The sequence below is a fragment of the Giraffa tippelskirchi genome, chromosome 13 (assembly GCF_054371585.1).
Source record: "Giraffa tippelskirchi isolate mGirTip1 chromosome 13, T2T-mGirTip1v1.2.pri, whole genome shotgun sequence".
In the NCBI taxonomy this organism is placed as follows: Eukaryota; Metazoa; Chordata; class Mammalia; order Artiodactyla; family Giraffidae; genus Giraffa; species Giraffa tippelskirchi.
This window is the reverse complement of record NC_137287.1, coordinates 86,143,775-86,161,937: the sequence shown is the minus strand read 5'-3', so window position 1 is coordinate 86,161,937 and position 18,163 is coordinate 86,143,775. Positions and strand designations below refer to the sequence as shown.

At 48.9% G+C, this 18,163-nt stretch overlaps 2 protein-coding genes across 7 annotated transcripts in view; one reads left to right on the top strand and one right to left on the bottom strand.

Annotated features, from left to right (window-relative positions):
- The window catches only part of LOC145533337 (uncharacterized), a 40,629-nt gene extending 35,020 nt beyond the window's left edge, over nt 1-5,609 (top strand). For 3 of the 5 annotated variants that reach the window (XM_081560545.1, XM_081560544.1, XM_081560543.1), the window contains 2 exons: nt 2,656-2,800; nt 4,283-5,609. In XM_081560545.1, the coding sequence (XP_081416671.1) occupies nt 2,656-2,800; nt 4,283-4,331 (194 nt within the window). In that variant the 3' untranslated portion in view covers nt 4,332-5,609. Of the gene's footprint in view, nt 1-2,655; nt 2,801-3,136; nt 3,248-3,455; nt 4,207-4,282 lie in introns of those variants that run through there. The other 2 variants (XM_081560542.1, XM_081560541.1) reach the window with 1 other exon arrangement.
- ANKRD16 (ankyrin repeat domain 16) lies at nt 3,705-18,071 on the bottom strand. Of its 2 annotated transcripts, XM_081560536.1 has the most exons (8): nt 17,498-18,071; nt 14,234-14,454; nt 12,281-12,323; nt 10,014-10,122; nt 9,355-9,516; nt 6,859-6,937; nt 4,480-4,702; nt 4,167-4,350 (listed from the first exon to the last, which is right to left on the bottom strand). In XM_081560536.1, exons 1-7 carry the CDS (start codon nt 17,815-17,817, stop codon nt 4,521-4,523), a joined length of 1,116 nt encoding a protein of 371 aa, XP_081416662.1. In that variant the 5' UTR covers nt 17,818-18,071; the 3' UTR covers nt 4,167-4,350; nt 4,480-4,520. The 2 variants fall into 2 exon arrangements, with proteins under 2 accessions (XP_081416661.1, XP_081416662.1); XM_081560535.1 differs by having other exon boundaries at nt 3,705-4,702.
- Nucleotides 18,072-18,163: the final 92 nt, after the last annotated feature.

Below are 18,163 nucleotides of genomic sequence, written 5' to 3'. Positions count from 1 at the left end.
ATGCCACTGTTATTTTGGGTCTTAACTATGGGAGCAGAATTGATATCCTAACTAATGGAGGCAACAAGGGAGGTGTGGATAGAGTGGAAGGAAGCTCTGAGAAGGAACAGTGATGTGTGTGAACGTTTTATTGATCTGCCTTCCCCACAGGCACGTGTATAAGGTCAGGAAGGGGGAGGGTTTTGCAAGTTTATGGGATCCACACTCATGGAGCAAATGGTTCCTTCTTTGCTTTTGAAGGACGTGTTTTTCTTGACCTGCAGACTTTTTTTTAATTTCTATTTTAATTGGAGGATAATTGCTTTACAGTTCTGTGTTGGTTTCTGCCACACATCAACATGAATCAGCTATAGGAATACATATGTCCCCTCTCTCCTGAACCTCCCTCCTACCTACCTCCCTATCCCACCCCCTAGGTTATCACAGAGTACTGGATTTGAGCTCCCTGTGCTATACGACAAATTCTCACTGGCTATCTATTTTACACATGGTAATGTGTATGTTTTAATGCTACTCTCTCCATTTGCTCTACCCTCTCTTTCGCCTGCTGTATTGCTCTCTATGTCAGCTTGCAGACTTTTCTCACTGAGTGATTTTGGTTTCAGTCTAATATTAAATGGTTAAACTGAGCTAGCTAAGCTCTTATCAGCTGGGAGAGTGGGGAGCATGTGAGAGACCCAGAGCTGTGGACCAAGGGACAAGGTAACCAGCAAGCAGGACTTTGTTCCTAGGTGTTTCATGTTCATCTGAATATTGGTTGATGATGAATTTTTCAACGAAACAGGGAAAAATAAAGCCCATGCATGCTGCAGGCTGGGACAGGAGAACGCTCTAGAACTCTGAGAGCTGCTCTGAAGTTATCAGAGACTAATCCATAACAGACATACTCCACTGCATCCAGGCTGTATCTGTTCACTCAAGGCTTTCAGTTAGTCTTTTAGCCTTAAAAAATCCTGGGAGAATAAATGCTATATTGCTCTGGCCCGCCACCTGCTGGTGGCTCTAGGAATGGGATGCTGTATAAACTGCCATGGGCACAGAGCTCTCATTTTCTGGGTTTGAGTTTTGCACTTTGTTTTCCCTGTTGCAATTCCTTTAAAAATTTTTTGTTGTTGTTGTAAATAATATCTTGTATATATACACATATATATATATTTTTTACACACATATATGTAAAATGTGTGGCGTTCCAGCTATTTTCAAATGACAGCAATTGCTTGTATTTCTTCCCAACCTCCGCCCTGAAATTTCACGTGGGTCAGCTGTGTTCTCAGGACTGCCCACAGCCTCTGGGTGCTAGTCGTGGGTGGGGCGCTGGGAACCCCAGGGCAGGTGGCGGCCACTCTCTGGGAGGGGACACGGGGAGACGGCATCAGCGGTCAGCACGCTGGGTCACGGCAGAGCTCCGATGGCTGCAGGGGGGTGGGTTGGAGGGGCTGCGGCAGCGTCCGTCAGAATGCAAAGCTGAAGCTGGGACCAGGGAGTCACTGTGGGGTGGAGCCGACCAGATGGCTGGGCCTCCTGCCCAAGGAAGGTCCCAGGGAGGCCGGGGGAGGGTAGTGTGCCGGCTCTGGAATGAATGTAGGGAGTTTGGGGGAGCACAGGTCTTTTTATGTTTACTTTTTATGTTATATTGGGGTATAGTTGACTTAAATGTTTTCAAAATTTCTGATTTTAGCGGGGGGCTAGGTTTTAAGTGAGCTGGATGTGAGGCCGGATTAGGACATCCATGCAAAAACGTACAGCCAGCAGCAGAGGGTTAGGGCAGGAGGGACTCAGTAGTCAGGGACAGTGGGATGAGAGTGGGTGAGACGTGGCTGTGCAGGATGGAGCGGGGACAGAAGCTCGTACAGGTCAGGGCCTGACGGAGACGGGAAAGGAAACAGAGAGCAAAGCCCAGAAGCAGGTTGTTGGCGGTGACAGGAAACCAGCTTTTGGAAGGCGGGGGTGATCGATCGCTGAACTGAAAGCATCAGGAACGGGAGGGCCGAAGGACGTCACCTGAACTGGCAGTGAGGTCCCTGAGAACTAGAGCAGCAGCTGGAAGCTGGGGGCAGGGACCGGCAGTGCCGAGGAGCCGGGGACCAAGGGCAGGTCGGGATGAGAAAGGATGCTTGAGGCCGAGGATGGTCAGAAGGGCTGCACTGCGGAAGAGCCAGGGAAGGACGAGGCTGGCTAGGAAGGGTGCTCAGTGCAGCATGCAGGACGCGGTCAGTGCTCAAGACCACGGGAGTCATCCTCCACTCACTGACCGCATCAAGATCACACGTGCCAGGGCTGTTCTGGGGCCTGTAGCTACAGTGAGTGAGCAAGAGACACAGAAGCCCCGGCCGAGGAGCTTACCTTCTAGCTGGGGAGACAGAGAGTAGACAAAAGAAACAACTCAAGCTGTATGGTGTATTCCTTAGTGGTCAGTGCTACGGAGGAAGCAGAAACTAAGGGAAGAAGATATAACGTTGAAGGAGGGAAAGGAATTTTAGAGCATGTGGCCAGGGAAGGGCCCCATTTAGTGAAGACCCAAAGGAAGTGAGAAAAGTACCTACAATTAGGAAGTGAGGGAATAATGCTAATGATCACCACCCCTGGATTAGCATTCTCAGTGTGTCACTATTGCAGGAACAGGTTGTAACTGTGTCACCGCCCTATCTTTGCCAGTGAATGTTATCGTCATCACTGCCCTCTCTGGCTGCCCAGTGGTTCTGGCAGTCCATCTGACAGCCCGGGTCCAGTTAACAAGAGCCTCTCAGATGGAGAGCCGCGGCCTGGGGAACCAGCTGCAACCCCATAGACGAGCGTCATGGTAAGTGTGTACATCAGAAGCATAGCTCGGACGGGAAGGCACCTGCGAGCAGTCCCTGCAGAGGAAAAGCTGCATCACGTGTGCACCGAGGGGAGATGGGCAGCACCCAGCAGGTCTTCCTGTCCCACCTGCAAGTAGGGGTCCTGCTCACAAGCCACCCTCAGACCCAGAGTAAGTGACACAGAGACACCTCCGGGGCAGCAGTAAAGGTGCAGCTCAAGGAGGTACAGGTGGAGAGTGTGTGACTCAGAGGTCACAGTGTGTTTCTGTTGCTGTTTGTGTTACTCGCTCAGTCATGTCGGACTCTGTGTGACCCCATTGACTGTATCCCTCCAGGCTCCTCTGTCCATGGATTTCCCAGGCAAGAATGCTGGAGTGAGTTGCCATTTCCTTCTCCATGGGATCTTCCACACCCAGGGATCAAAGCCATGTCTCCTGCATTGGAAGGCAGGTTCTTTACCACTGAGCCACCTGGGAAGCCCACCCTGTTTCTACCAGAGCATTTATCTGGTTGCTAGGGATAAAAATCCACCAGCGCTGTCTGGGAATAGTGAAGAACTCAACATTCTTGCTACATCTATTAAGTTCCCACCAGATTACTCTGAACGAGGGGACTGAGTTGCTTGTGATTGACACATACATTTTTCTTTAACAGATTGGCTGGGGCTGATAATTATTCTCTGTGTTAAAAAAAAGAAAAAGAATCCAAATGCTGGAGGACTTATCCTATCTTCAATCTAAGTTGCTACAGAATTTCTTCAAGTTATGATGTCAAGTGTCTCATTTATTGGAGAGTCACAAATCACTTTCTGTGGGCGGGGGGACAGGACACTCGACCTGTGGCTTCAAGAACAAACACCATCCTTCAAACGAGGTTATGAAAAAGGCTTGAAAATACCTTTGATGTGTTTTTAGATGCATTTATTATCCAAAGCGAGCCAATACAGAATTGTCATTAAAAAAACAATAACCTCAGGATTAAGACATTATAGTTTAATGTTTTAATTAAACTTTAAATGTTTAATTAAATGCTTTAATGCACATTAAATGTTTTAATGGTTAACACCAGAAGCAGAGTTTAGAATACAGAAGCATTTCCATTAACTGCTTGTAAACATCTATGTAAATAGATCCTAGCATTTCCTTCCTGGCTTTGAAACCAAAAGCTAAACCAGTGTAATGACCAATGAAAAGCCTGTGAAAGAAGAAAGTAAACAGGCCAGTCATGTTTTGTGGCTCAAGGCAATGGCAAGTTGCTACATTCTAAATGTTATTATCATGGCCTTTCCACACATGATTTATTATAAAACATCTCAGACATAACAGTCTGCACACTGTATTTTCTTTTTTTAAAAAACTATTTTACTTTTTGGCTATACCTCCAGGGATACAGGGATTGAACCTTGGCCCCTGCAGTGGAAGCGCAGTCTTAACTTCTGAACCACCAGGGTTCCTCACCCTGTATTTTCATGCTTCCCTAAGGATTCCAGATGCCGACTTCATCCCCATCATCAACTTCACTCGAAGGTAGAAGAAGTGAATCAGAGACCCTGGAAAGAGCCCAACTGTGCAATGGGCTGTCATCAAGCCAGGAAGCCAGCCGCCTCATCCTGGGGGGGGCAGTCCTCCACCCGAGGGGGCGTGCAGAAAACACCGGCTCCCGGCCTATTTCACTGCACCTGCTGGCGACTAAAGCAGCAGCACATGTGTTCCTGTGGATTCACTGTCCACCTCTGGAAACACCCTCAGCCGTCGCGCTGTGGTTGAAGCACTGAAGGACGTCGGGACTCCGTGTGAGATGCTGAGCCAGGGCACCTGTGATGTCCGGAGAGTCCTGGAGCCCGGAGCTCAGGAGGAACTGGACACAGGCCGTGTGCTGCCCCGCGCAGGCCAGGTGCAGGGCTGGGTGGGGACAGAGGACCCAGCTCAGGGCATCACTCACAGCAGTACAGACAGGAGAGCTGGGTGCCCCTGATAGAAACTCTGGTTCCTTCAGCTGCACAGATTTCATAGTTCCATATTCATGCCTATGACTTTGTCTATTCTGGATCTAAACATTTTTCCTTTTAACCTGATTTGGTCAGAAATGGTTTTAAAAGTAACAGAACCTATTGGGGAGGATTTGAGACCTGTCTAAAACACAGAAGTAAGTTAATGAGCCATGTCTGATTCTTTTTCAACCCCACAAACTGTAGCCCGAGTCAGGCTCTTCTGTCCATGGGATTCTCCAGGCAAGAATACTCGAGTGGGGTGCCATACCCTTCTCCAGGGGGATCTTCCCAACCCAGGGATCAAACCTGGTCCTCCCACATTGCAGGCAGATTTTTTTACCGTGTGAACCACCAGGGAAGCCCAGGTGGCTTAGTGGTAAAGAATCCACCTGACAATGCAAAAGCCGCAAGAGACCCGGGTTTGATCCCTGGGTCAGGAAGATCCCCTGGAGGAGGACATGGCACCCCACTCCAGTATTCTTGCCTGGAGAATCCCATGGCCAGAGGAGCCTAGCTTGGGCTACAGTCTAGGGGGTCACAAAGAGTCGGACACAACTGACATGTACTCAGCAAATTAATGAGAACCAGGAGATTTTAAGTGGTACAGAAGGCATTTTCAAAGTTTTGTGAATTCACTGTATAAGTTAAAAATATCACTATGAGAAAGAAAGATGTAACAGAAAGAAAAACTGCTGACACACCTTCCCACTCTGGTTAGAAACTGGCACTGAGGCTTTGCAGTCTGCTTCCTGGGGGCCAGAAGAGCCTGGGTCCTGCTCCCCTGCCATCAGGAGAAAGTTTGTGTCCCTGGACTCAGTGGCCTCCATCTGCAGCCCTGGAGTGAGGGGCGGGTTACCTGTGAGCCTTGAAGCATCACAGGTCAAACTAAACCCTGGCAAGATGGTCACTGATGCACAGAATGCTGCTGCTGCTGCTGCTAAGTCGCTTCAGTCGTGACCGACTCTGTGCGACCCCATAGACGGCAGCCCACCAGGCTCCCCCGTCCCTGGGATTCTCCAGGCAAGAATACTGGAGTGGGTTGCCATTTCCTTCTCCAGTGCATGAAAGGGAAAAGTGAAAGTGAAGTCGCTCAGTTGTGTCCGACTCTGAGCGACCCCATGGACTGTAGCTTACCAGGCTCCTCCGTCCATGGGATTTTCCAGGCAAGAGTACTGGAGTGGGGTGCCATTGACTTCTCTGCACAGAATGCTACTAAGAAAATTTATTCCAAAGCCCAAGACTAAGGGGTTAGCTCTAAAAATATCTTTCTGAGCCTCGAATCTAAAAAATTACAGTGATTAAGGTTTTAAAATACATTCCAAGAGACGGCCTATGAAGAATGCACGTGACACCCCGGGGGCTGGTGGGATCACGGATTAACACAGAAAGTGCTTGGACACAGGGAACTCTGCTCAGTGTTGTGCACCAGCCTGGATGGGAGGGGGGGTTTGAAGGAGAATCGATGCACGTGTATGTATGGCTGAGTCCCTTCGCTGTTCGCTGAAACCATCACAACATTGTTAATTGGCTACACCCCAAGACAAAACAAAAAGTTAAAAAAAAAAGTGCTTGGATGGCACATATGTTAAGTGGTTTAAGCTACTATGAACACAGTAATAGTAGCGGCAGTAAAGTATCATTGTTGCCATGGTAACAGCAATAGTTATATAGCTTTGCAAATGGATATGTTATTTGAATTAAATGGTGCTGAGCTATTAGAGGAATAATATTAAGACTAATTTTTCAAACATAAAAGTTCACTGTTAATTTTGTTTGGTGGTGGTTTAATCGCTCAGTTGTGACCAAGTCTTGCGATTCCATGGCCTGTAGCCTGCCAGGCTCCTCTAACCATGGGATTCTCCACACAAGAAGACTGGAGTGGGCTGCCATTTCCTTCTCCAGAGGATCTTCCTGACCCAGGAATCAAACCCGGGTCTCCTGCATTGCAGGCAGATTCTTTACCAACTGAGCTGAGGAATATTAAGACGAATTTTTCTAACATAAAAGTTCACTGTTTACATCCGGCTTACTAACAATTTTCAAAGTCCATGTAAAATGAGGTCATACCTGATCGATTTCTTCCATCCTTGGAGTTGATGTCAGCACCCAAGGATAAGAGTGTCTGCACTGTGCTCACGTGACCTTCCTGAGTGTTGAAATAAACGTGTTAACACTGTAGTGATGACAAAAGCAAGCCTTAAACACCACTCTACTGCATATTAGGTGCTTTTTCTAAAGTTGTTGTTCAGTTGCTCAGTCATGTCCAATTCTTTGTGACCCGTGGACTGCATCATGCCAGGATTCCCTGTCCTTCACTATCTCCTGGAGTTTGTTCAAACTCATGTCCATTGAGTCGGTGATGCCATCCAACCATCTCATCTTCTGTCACCCCCTTCTCCTCCTGCCTTCAATCTTTCCCAGCATCAGGCTATTTTCCAATGAGTGAGTTCTTCACATCAGGTGGCCAAAGTACTGGACCTTCAGCTTTAGCTTCAGCCCTTCCAACGAATATTCAGGGTTGATTTCCTTCAGGATTGACTGGTTGGATCTCCTTGCTGTTCGATGGACTCTCAAGAGTCTTCTCCAGCACCACAATTTGAAAGCATCAAAAGTACTTAACTAAAGTACTTAACTGCTAAAACTGAATTTTCATATCTAAAGGCTCATCACATTACTATCAAAATCCAGTATCAATCATTAAATTAAAATGCAGGTGATGTTTAGTTATTAGAAGAGAGATGATCAACTTTGAGGCCAAATTATTGACCACTATTGTTGGGTTTCTGGGGAAGGAAATGGCAACCCACTCCAGGCTTCTTGCCTGGAGAATCTCATAAACAGAGGATTCTCGTGGGCTACAGTCTAGGGGGTCATACAAGAATCTGACATGACTGAGCACGCACACAATGGTGCATGGCTGGGTTTCATCTCAGTGTAAGGAGTTCAAATCTTGTGATTTTCTTAAAAGACACAATTCTAAAACTTCCAAGCAAACATGCTCTTTGCTAACCCCTTAGGGGAGAAAATAGACTGGAATACAATGTAACCTCCTCGGATGGGATTCTTATCACAGCTGGCATTGTCCTTTGTGAAGCAACTGACACACCTTACGGCCGGCCAGTCAGCCCATCAGTAACTGCTGAGGTGGAAAGCAAGGCTGCAGGTTCAATCTTCCTACTAGCTTTTGGCCCCCTGTGGTCCCAGACCACACACTCAGCCCACCCTGAACTATATACCCATGTTGTCAAAGGGGAACATAGGTAGGAGAGTGCAGGTCCCCAGAAGAACATCTATTCCTGTTGCTAGGAAACAAGGAAAGGCAGGCAGCCAATAATGTTAAAGATTATACACAAAACACTCACATCTTGTGAAAGAGGAGGGTGTAAGCCAACTACTCTCCTAGCAAAAAGTTCTGGACTCTTTCAATACTTCATGCATCAGTTGTTGTGGTTGTTTAGTCGTTGTGTCCGACTCTACGCGACCCTATGGACTGTAGCCCGCCAGGCTCCTCTGTCCACGGGGATTCTCCAGGCAAAAATACTGGAGTGGGTAGTGTCAACTACAATTGGCACTTACCAAGAGCACTGCCAATGACTGAACAACAAAGGCATTTGCCATCTGCCTCTGTGGAGACAGAACCTCATGCTGCTATAGCTGTTGACCTTCAACAACCCCTGAGGGAGTTCAGGCTGGTGGGAGGCGCTCTGTGCTCCAGGGAATCTGGTGGGACAGGTCTTTATAGATAGATGGATGTTTTTAGGAAGATTTTATGATCTCAATCCTTGCATCTCCTCATATCTAGAGAAGCACTAAATCCCTTCATGGTGACATCAGATCCTCATGACTAAGAAAAAAAACCTTTTGTAAAATGAGTATTTTATGGTATGGAACTCCCCCTTCACCAAAACCTTATATATATATTGGCCTTCCCCCACTGCCGCTCTGGAGCAGTCTCTCAGAGGTATCTGAGATGCTGCCTCCCGGGCTGCAGGCCTCATTTTGGCCCAAATAAAACTTAACTCGCAACTCTCAAGTTGTACATCTTTTTTAGTCAACAGTAGCCATTTCCTTTCCCAGGGGATCTTCCAGACCCAGGGATCGAACTCCCATCTCCTTCGTTGGCAGGTGGGTTCTTTACCACTGAGTTGCCAGGGAAGCCCTTCATATATCAGTTTCAGAGAGCCCAGTAAATGCAATTCCCTTGTCTTAGCTAAAGAAATCTTCTGAAATCCAGTAAAAGGATCAAGAGCTAGGAATTTCATATGATGGATTTTTATGGCTTCAAATAACATTATTCCTGAAAACAAAAAGGGTGAGAGGGAACACCTAGTGTGGGCATTACACGGAGTAAAGGGCTTTTCTTTTTTACCTAGAAACAAATAGACACAGGTTTCTATGTAAAGGGACCCAGGGCTTCAGAATCAGGACCATTTCAAGAGTATGTTATGGGCAGTTTCTTTCTTCCAAAGAGATGGAGCAGAAGAACCAGGACTACAGGTTACTCATCAACAGGGTTAGGCAAGCCCTTATGGAGCTGGAACATCGTTCTCGAAAGAGGCAAACCTTAGCTGCGAAGTGAAGTGCCGTGAGATGGGTGGACCCTGCTCTGGCATCAACATTGACGTCAAGCTCCGAGACCAGGAATCGGATGGCTTCATCCTGCCCAGTGACCGCTGCCCGGTGGATGGCCTGGGCCCCCAGTGAGTCCTCAGCGGACACGCAAGCCTAGGAGGTGAGGACGGACATGAGCAAAAGGAGCACAGACACTTGGGTCCACAGACTTTCTGACGTTTTGGCAAAACTCTGCCGTCTACATATGTTTTTCTGGGTAGATCAAACAGAGCTTTTGCCGGATTCTCAAAAGATGCTCTAACCAAAGAAGTGCTTAAGATTCAACGCCAAGGTGCCAAAAAAGTATAGGCACTAGGGAGAGTCGTTGTTGTTATTACTATGAAACAGCTGCTGTTTTATTGAAGACATTTTGGTAACTGCTTTCTGTACATTTCATTATTTAATCCTTACAGTAACCCTGTGAAAAAGTGAAACTTGTCTGTTTTACACATGGAAACACTGATGCTTAAAGAGGTAAAGGGGGCCTACAGTGGGGAAGGTGGCAGAGTTGAGATCTGAACCCACTATCTGAATCACCATGCTTCCTGTTTATCCCCTGGGGTAAAACTTGTAGGAACAACCGAAGGGACAGAACCAAACCATTTCTCTACCTTGTGCTTTTCGAGAAGCAGCCTGGCCACGTCCGTGTGGCCACACTGAACAGCGTCCATGAAGGGCGTGAGGCCACACCTGTCTCTGCAGTCCGGTTCGTACTGGCACCTGGAGCCCAGACCCAAAGCAATAGTCACTGCTTCAAACCCGACAGCGCTGACTCTGGCCCACGTGCCTTACAGAGGGTCTGTGAGGACTTGGGTGTGCTTGCCTTGTGTCCCTGCCTCAGCGTCTGGGAAGCATGTTGGTGTCCCAGCAAACCTGCTCCTCCCCCAACTCCCCATTTTAGGGACTGTCATCACTCCAGCTTCTCATGCAGAGCTTTAAAGTCACCTGTTATCACTCACAGCCAATCTCAAATCTCTCAATTCTCCATCCAGCATGTGAAACAAATTGGTATCCTTCTTTCCATCTTCGTCTTCCCCCCTTAAGACGGAGGCAACAGGCAACAGCCTCCTACCAGTTTTTCTCTTTAGTTCCTCCCCAGCCATTTTGTTCTCACCCCAACGGAGTAACCTTTTCATCACATAATTAGGGTACGGCCACTCCTAGTAAAACCTTTGACTGCTTCCCAACCACAAAGGACAAAGTCTAAAAGCTCAACATAACCTCGTAGGTCAGGACTACGTGGAACCTACTTACTTCTCCAGGTCCCTCGGGCCTCTCCTCCCTGTGCTTAAGGAAACCACCTTCAGCCTGTCCCACTTCTCGGTCCCAAGCCTATCTGTCCTCCTTCCCGTCCTCTTCTCTTCTTCTGTTTCTACTTTCTTCGTGGTCCTACCTATCTCTCCTTCTTCTTGGCCCCACTGCCTACCCGTCCTACCTTCTTCCGTTCCTACTTCTCTGCTCCCACCTTTTCTGCAGTCCTTCTTCCTGGCCCCACCTCCTACCTATCCCACCTTCTTCCATTCCTACTTTCTCCTGTGTTCCTATCTTCATGGTCCTGTCTCCCTTTTTTCTCAGCGCCACCTCCTAGCTGTCCCATCTTCTTCTGTTCCCACCTTCTTCGTGGTCCTACCTGTTTCCCCTTCTTTTTGGTCCCACCTCCTACCTGTCTCACCTTTTTCCGTTCCTACCTTCTGTGTTCCTATCTTAGTGGTCCTACCTGTCTCCGTTTTTTCTCAGCCCCACCTCCTGGCTGTCCCATCTTCTTCTGTTCTCACCTTCTTCATGGTCCTACCTGTTTCCCCTTCTTCTCAGCCCCACCTCCTACCTGTCCCACCTCCTTCCGTTCCTACCTTCTACTGTGTTCCTATCTTCTTTGAGGTCCTACCCATCTCTCCTTTTTCTCAGCCCCACCTCCTACCTGTCCCATCTTCTTCTGTTCCTACCTTCAACAATCCTGCCTGTCCCACCTCCTTCTGCTCCTCTAGCTGCTGGCCCTTTGCTGCCTTTGCACTTGCTCGACCCTCTGCCTGGAACATCCCAGCACCATTCTTCACCTCGCCACCTCCAAGGCATCCTTCGCAATGCAGCTTCAAGGAGACTTCACAGAGCCGTCTTCCCCCCAGATCTACAGGGACGACTCGTGCTCCCGCACAGAACTGTGGGCTTTTCCTTTGCAATATTATCACAATTTGTAATTTTATGACATTTCTGTGATGGTGTGTCTATACTCGGCTTCCGCACTAGCCTGCAGGCGGTCAGGGAAAGGACTGTGTTTTCTGCTTATTGCCTAACACATAGGAGGCACTTAGAAAGTGATGGTTGAATGAAGGAGTATTTATGACTGCAGACGACACGTATGTCCCAACGTGAAGCAGGTGAGCCCTACACAGCGACGCTCTCAGGGTGCTGCATTCAGCCTCCTCTTCTTCACTCACCATCTCCTAGGTAACCTCTTCCATCCTCTTGATTCAATCATCACTTCTATGCCAACGAGGCCCACTCCTATATCTCGGCCACACCTATCCTCTGGGCCTAGGTCTGTGTCTAACCACCCGCTGGACAACTCTTCCTGGGTGTCTCACAGGTACACATAACTCAATGTGTCCAAAACTGACGTGAAAGTGAGTGAACGAATGTTTGTGGACAAACAGATAAAGGGATAACTTCTCCCCAGGTTTGTTAGCTGTTATTGTTTCACCTTCTTTATCTGCTTATGTCCTTTCTTCATTTCTCTCTTGGTACCTTAGATTCTTTCTGAACAATTTGTCTGAGCTCTTTACGCAGCAACTCTTTATGATACTAACTCTGTCAGAATTAGCAGATATTAACTCTGTCAGAATTAGCAGATATTGTCCTCAATTTGCTGTTTTGTTCTTACCTCTGAAGAAGCACCTCTACTGCCTCTAAACAGCCATGCATTGCTGGGAGGAGAGAGTTGAGAATAAGAGCTTTTTAGTGCAAAATTAGAATGACTCTTCCCTCCTGGCACCTCTCTCTGCCCCGTCCCTGTAGCTGTGCCTCCCAGGAAGGAGTATTAGGTTAGGCTGGCTGCCACTGCCCCAGAAAAAGACAGATTCAGCTGGAGGAGTGGGGAAGGGTCATATTTTCACCTAACGGGTACAAGGCCCCCACTTTATCATCCTGTCTTTATGAGACTTTCATGGCAAACTTTTAACCCTAAACCTCCATCCTCATTCTCACGCTACAAATCCCTAGGGCCAGGCAGTTTTTGCCTGGGAAATATAAAACATTGTGAGAGTAATCCATGACAAAATAACCAGGAATTTAATTCTGTTGCTAAAAATAACTATCCTCCGTAACAAAGAATTTTGACTCTCTGTTTTCCACTGTTTTGTGTGAATGACTGGGTGCTGACTGCTCCTTCACAAGAGCAGGGGAGCTCATCAAACAGTTTATGAGCAGAGAAGCTTTTCCACTCATATGCAAAATTTTTTTCTTTTTTGGGGGGGTGGAGGGCTGTGTTGCAAGGCACGTGGAATTTTAGCTGCCCAGCCAGGGATTGAACCCATGCCCCTTGCAGTGGAAGCATGGAGTCTAAACCACTGGACCATCAGGGAAGCCCCTATGTCCAAAGTTTTAAAAAGGATACCTTGGTTCCTAACTGCCCCCAGTGACCAGAACAACTGTGTGCCTACCTCCTCAATAATATCACGTCACAGGTCTTGATTTCGGAGAAGTCTAAAAGCCCTGTATTCAAGTTCAAGGTACTGCCCAGTAGGCTACCACTTACGGTCTAAACGTCTTTATTTGGATTCCTGGGCTGCTTAATGCCTCTTTCATGTTACACTGCTACACTTTCGCTTTTAACTAATTTAAGATAATCTACAAATATTTAGTCCAGAGTTAAGGATAATTACTCCAAACAATCAAAACAGTGGCCCAGAATTATATTCGACATTATCACTGGATGAGTCACAATCCACTGGGCTTTGGGACTTAATTATAAGCACCCATGTGCTTCCCAGGTGGCGCCTGTGGTAAAGAGTCTGACTGTCAATCCAGGAGGTGCAAGAGACTCGGGTTCGATCTCTGGGTCGGGAAGATCCTCTGGAGGAGGAAATGGCAACCCACTCCAGTACTCTTGCCTGGAGAATCCCATAGACAGGGGAGCCTGGCTACAGTCGATGGGGTCACAAAGAGCCAGACATGACTGAGCAGACTCTCGTTTGTGTTTATTTAAAAGGACAGCACCATGGCAGGTGTTACTGAAGATATGAGGGAATAGTCCCCTTTCCTTCTGCTTTTAATAATAATAATCATCATAATGATGTGAAAACAGCAGCCGTAGCCATCCTGAGCTCACTGTGTGTGGAGCGCTATGCTGAGGGACGTGCATGCACCTTAATCCCCATGACCCTGTGATATGGGCTTCGTTGCTGCCATTATTCTGTGGCTAAGGAAACCTGCTGGAGAGATTAAGTTCCTTGCCCAAGGTCAAAGACATAGTAAGGAACACAAGCAGCCTACCATCTAACTTGTGGATGGCAATGGCAAGCCACTCCAGTGTTCTTGACTGGAGAATTCCATGGACAGAGAAGCCTGGTGGGCTACAGTCCCTGGGGATCGCAAGAGTTGGACACAACTTAGTGACTAAACCACCACCACCACCACCATCTAACTAACTGGGGAGGAGAAGACAGAAGTGAAAAGTCACCTAAAACAAGAAAGAAGCGCAAGCTGAGGGCCGAGTGACATTGGCTTTGGAAACTAAGTGTTTGCCAAAACACCCCAAACCAGCTTGTGTTCCCTGCCCCCTACTTTCCCTGTACCACCCCTGCCACGGGGGGCATCCCGCAGGTCTGGACCACACCTGCCGTGTGCAGCGGGGTCCTCCCGATCTTGCTCTCTGTCCTCCAGGCAGAGGGGCAAACCGTGAGCAGGTACTGGAGGATCAGAGGGTCGCCTTCACGGCTGGCGATGTGGAAACTGTTCCAGCCGTCTTTGTTCTTCAGGAGCGGATTGGCGCCGTGCTCCACAAGATCCCTGATCACCTCGAGGTTTCTCCTCGTGCAGGCCATCATCAGAGGAGTCCTAAGGCCGATGGGACAAGCTGTCAGGTAGAAGCTGAGACCCTGGAAGCCCGGGACCAGGGCTTCAGAAAAACACACACCCATGGCAGAGACGGAAGACCTGGAGGACTCAGGGGATCTGGGAAGCAGGCCAACAGCTTTGGCTGGCAACTTCTCTGCCTGCCCTGAGGAAGCTGGGAGAAATAACCAGGGAAAAACGACTGTGTTATGGGTGCCCCTACAAGTGGGAGACACGGAGGAGGCAATGGTGCTTCTGAACTAGTTTTTAGTATAGCATTGAACTGGGACAGAACCCACCAAAGTTACAACAGTTTGTGCTGAATATCTGCAAAAGAGGCATTTTGCTAGATCATCCCATTCACTTCAATCAGTAACCCTTTATTAAACTGTGGTGAAACAGGCATTAAAAAGAGCATTTGATGGAGAAGGAGATGGCAGGATTCTTCCTTGGAGAATCCCACGGACAGAGGAGCCTGGGGGGCTACAGTCCATGGTGTTGCAGAGTCGGACATGACCGAGAGACTGAGTATGCACACACAAGCAGGGCCAAATAAATATCTTAAAAATAAATAAAGAAAAGAAAAAAGGAGCACTTGACACAGCGCCTTGCCAAAAGGAGCCTACACTGGTAGAGCAGGTGGAACAGCAGTATATTACAGTAAGTTCCTGACCTGATGTGTGTCCGCAACTGGGGAGACTGAACTATATCACTGTCAACTCCTCTCCCCTCACCAAGTGATCCTGTGCTTCTGCTTCTCATCTGCTCCTGCGTGTGGCGTGCTCAGTCACGTCCGACTCTGCTACCCGTGGACTGTAGCCCACCAGGCTCCTCTGACCGTGGGATTTCCCGGGCAAGAATACTGGAGTGGATCGCCATGTCCTCCTCCGGGGGATCTTCCTGACCCAGGGACCTAACCCACGTCTCTTGTATCTCCTGCATTGGTAGGGTATTTATTCCCTGAGCGACCTGGGAACCCTCTCATGCCCACGACCCCTGGAAAGCAAGGTAGACCCTGGTTACCTCCTATCCCCAGGGTCTGGCCCAGCTGGAGCTCAACACAACTAGATGGGTCTCAGCCAGGATTCGTCCTGAGACTGCCTTGGTATTACTTAATTATCGACAATTTTGTTTTCGTTTTTTTAAATTTTTTATTTTGTATTGGGGTACAGCCGATTAACAATGTTGTGATAGTTTTAGGTGAACAGTGAAGGGACTCAGCCATACATATACATGGACCCAATCTTCCCCAAACCCCGGCTTCCATCCAGGCTGCCACATAACATGGAGCAAAGTTCCCTGTGCTATACAGTATGTCCTTATTGGGACAGCTAGGGCATTTGAAATGGTCATGTACACAATGATATATTTAAAATGTTTCAGTTTTTTGCTTCTGGTAATGTAGTAATGAGAGTGAATGAAAGATCAAGAGGGAGAAACCTGGATGAATGAAGGCTGGAATCTTCAAGAAGGGGCTTCGCAGAGGGAATGACTCCAGGGAAGAAGGGATTTGAGAAAGCCAGCAAGGTGAGACTAGTCAAAAATGTCTCTCTGTAACTGCACTTCCTGAGCTCACAATCAAATGAAACTTGCCCTTGTGATGGTTGTTTGGGGAGGCTGTTTCTTCATCTTCAGTTCAGTTCAGAGATCTCTAGTCTTTCCCCTTCTATTGTTTTCTTCTATTTCTTTCATTGATCACTGAGGAAGGCTTTTCTCTCCTTGCTATTCTTTATCCACAGAACTGTTTTAAAAGAGGTAATATGCCTCCACTATCTTTAGACCAACTTACTAGCAGCAGAAGAAAACGTCTTGTGCTTAGTCACAGCCAAAGTGCAAACTTCAAAACATAAGGAGGCCTATTCCCCCATGCCAGTGGGCAAGATGCACTTTATTTAGCTATATGGCTGTCTGATGCAATTCTTTTTTATAGAAGATCTGGGATTCCTTGCGGATTCATTCAGGAACTTCATTATGTTATGAACCTTCAGGTGTTCAAACCTCTAAGCGAGTGGACAGACATAGTGAGGACTGAAAACCATGTGGATCTATCAACAGAATGCAATTGCTTAATGTGATAGTTACAGGTGTGGTGTTGGAGAACTCTTGAGAGTCCCTTAGACTGCAAGAAGATCAAACCAGTCAATCCTAAAGGAAATCAGTCCTGAATATTCATTGGAAGGACTGATGCTGAAGCTGAAACTCCAATACTTTGGCCACCTGATGTGAAGAACTGACTCAATGGAAAAGACCCTGATGCAAAAGACCCTGATGCTGGGAAAGATTGAAGGTGGGAGGAGAAGGGGACGACAGAGGATGAGATGGTTGGATGGCATCACCAACTCAATGGATGTGAGTTTGAGCAAGCTCTGGGAGTTGGTGATGGACAGGGAAGCCTGGTGTGCGGCAGTCCATGGGGTCCCAAAGAGTCAGACACGACTGAGAGACTGAACTGAACTGATGGACTAGAGGTGAACACTGTGCCTGTGGAGGTGGTCATGTGGTAAACCACACAGAGCACCCCACACACTCACCTGTGCTCACCTGTATAACTGTGAAATCTGAGTAAGTGTCCTGATTGTAGCAATGTCAGTTTCTTCTTTTTATTACTGTACTCCCCCTGTAAGATGTTAACTCTGGGGCAAGACTGGGGGAAGGTGCATGGGATTCCCACTTGTCTTTGGAAATTTCTGAGAAGCTACAACTAGGAATTTCAAAACGGAAAGTTAAAAAGTGTCATCGGTGCAGTAATCATTTAGCTAGATGTTTCCAGAACATCCCGTCTGGGGCCTATGCAACACGCAGTACCTACAGGCAAGTCGTAGTTGGATTCTATTCTATCTGAGCATGCTCCTTACTGCTGCTCTCTGCTCTTATCCCGGGAGGCAGTCTGGAGCAGGAGGCTGCAACAGTTAACCTCACAAGGGCAGCAACGATGCTCTGTTCTGAAGGGGAAGGCTGACCGGCTACAGTGTGGAGGCCGACCAAGAGTGGGAATCTGCCATCAGCGAGGAGGGGGTGGGGGGTCTCTGCAAGGCCCACCACTTACCAATCGGCCTTCTTCAGGCAGTCGACCGCGGCCCCCCGGCCCAGCAGGTACCGCACGCAGTCCCGGTGGCCCATGGAGGCAGCCTCGTGCAGAGGCCGCTTGTAGTCCCGGTTGGCGGCTTCGATGTCCAGGTCCCAGGCCTCGACCAGATAGGCCAAGACGTCCCGGCGGCCGTGGCGGGCGGCGCAGTGCAGGAGGGTGTCCCCGGCCGGCCCCGCGCAGCCCGCGTGCCCAGCCGCCCGCAGCTCCCCGCGCAGGGCGCACAGCCGGCCGTCCTGCACCAGCCGGCCCAGTCGCCGCGCGTCGGCGGGCGCGGCCATGGCCGCGCGCTCGGGCCCGCCGGGGACCGCCTGGGACCCTCCGCCGGGGCCTGCCTTCGCGATCCTCCCCCGGGACCGTCCCACCCCTGGGGACCCTCCCCCGGACGCCCCCAGCCCCCCGGACCCTCAGGTCTCTGGCTGACCACGCGCCCAGCGAGCTACCGCGACGCCGCCGCCCGCACTGGTTTAGCTTTGGGGCGAACCCGCTGGACCGCCGCCGAAGGCCCGGATCACAGGCGTCTCCGGCCCCGCCTGGACGGGGTGGGACCAGCGCGTCCCCGCCCACAACCTCGACCCCGCCCACCCGCGCCGGCCACCGCCCCTGCGCAGAACCCAGAGCCTCGAG

What these genes read in the sequence shown, in the direction of transcription:
- ANKRD16 (XM_081560535.1), bottom strand. Translation starts at nt 17,817, where the DNA reads ATGGCCGCGCCCGCCGACGCGCGGCGACTGGGCCGGCTGGTGCAGGAC. An exon ending in GTAGAGGTGCTTCTTCAGAG is followed by an intron (nt 10,123 to 12,280) that starts GTAAGAACAAAA and finishes TCTGGGCTCCAG; the next exon opens with GTGCCAGTACGAACCGGACT. An exon ending in TGCTTCTCGAAAAGCACAAG is followed by an intron (nt 9,517 to 10,013) that starts GTAGAGAAATGG and finishes CTCACCTCCTAG; the next exon opens with GCTTGCGTGTCCGCTGAGGA.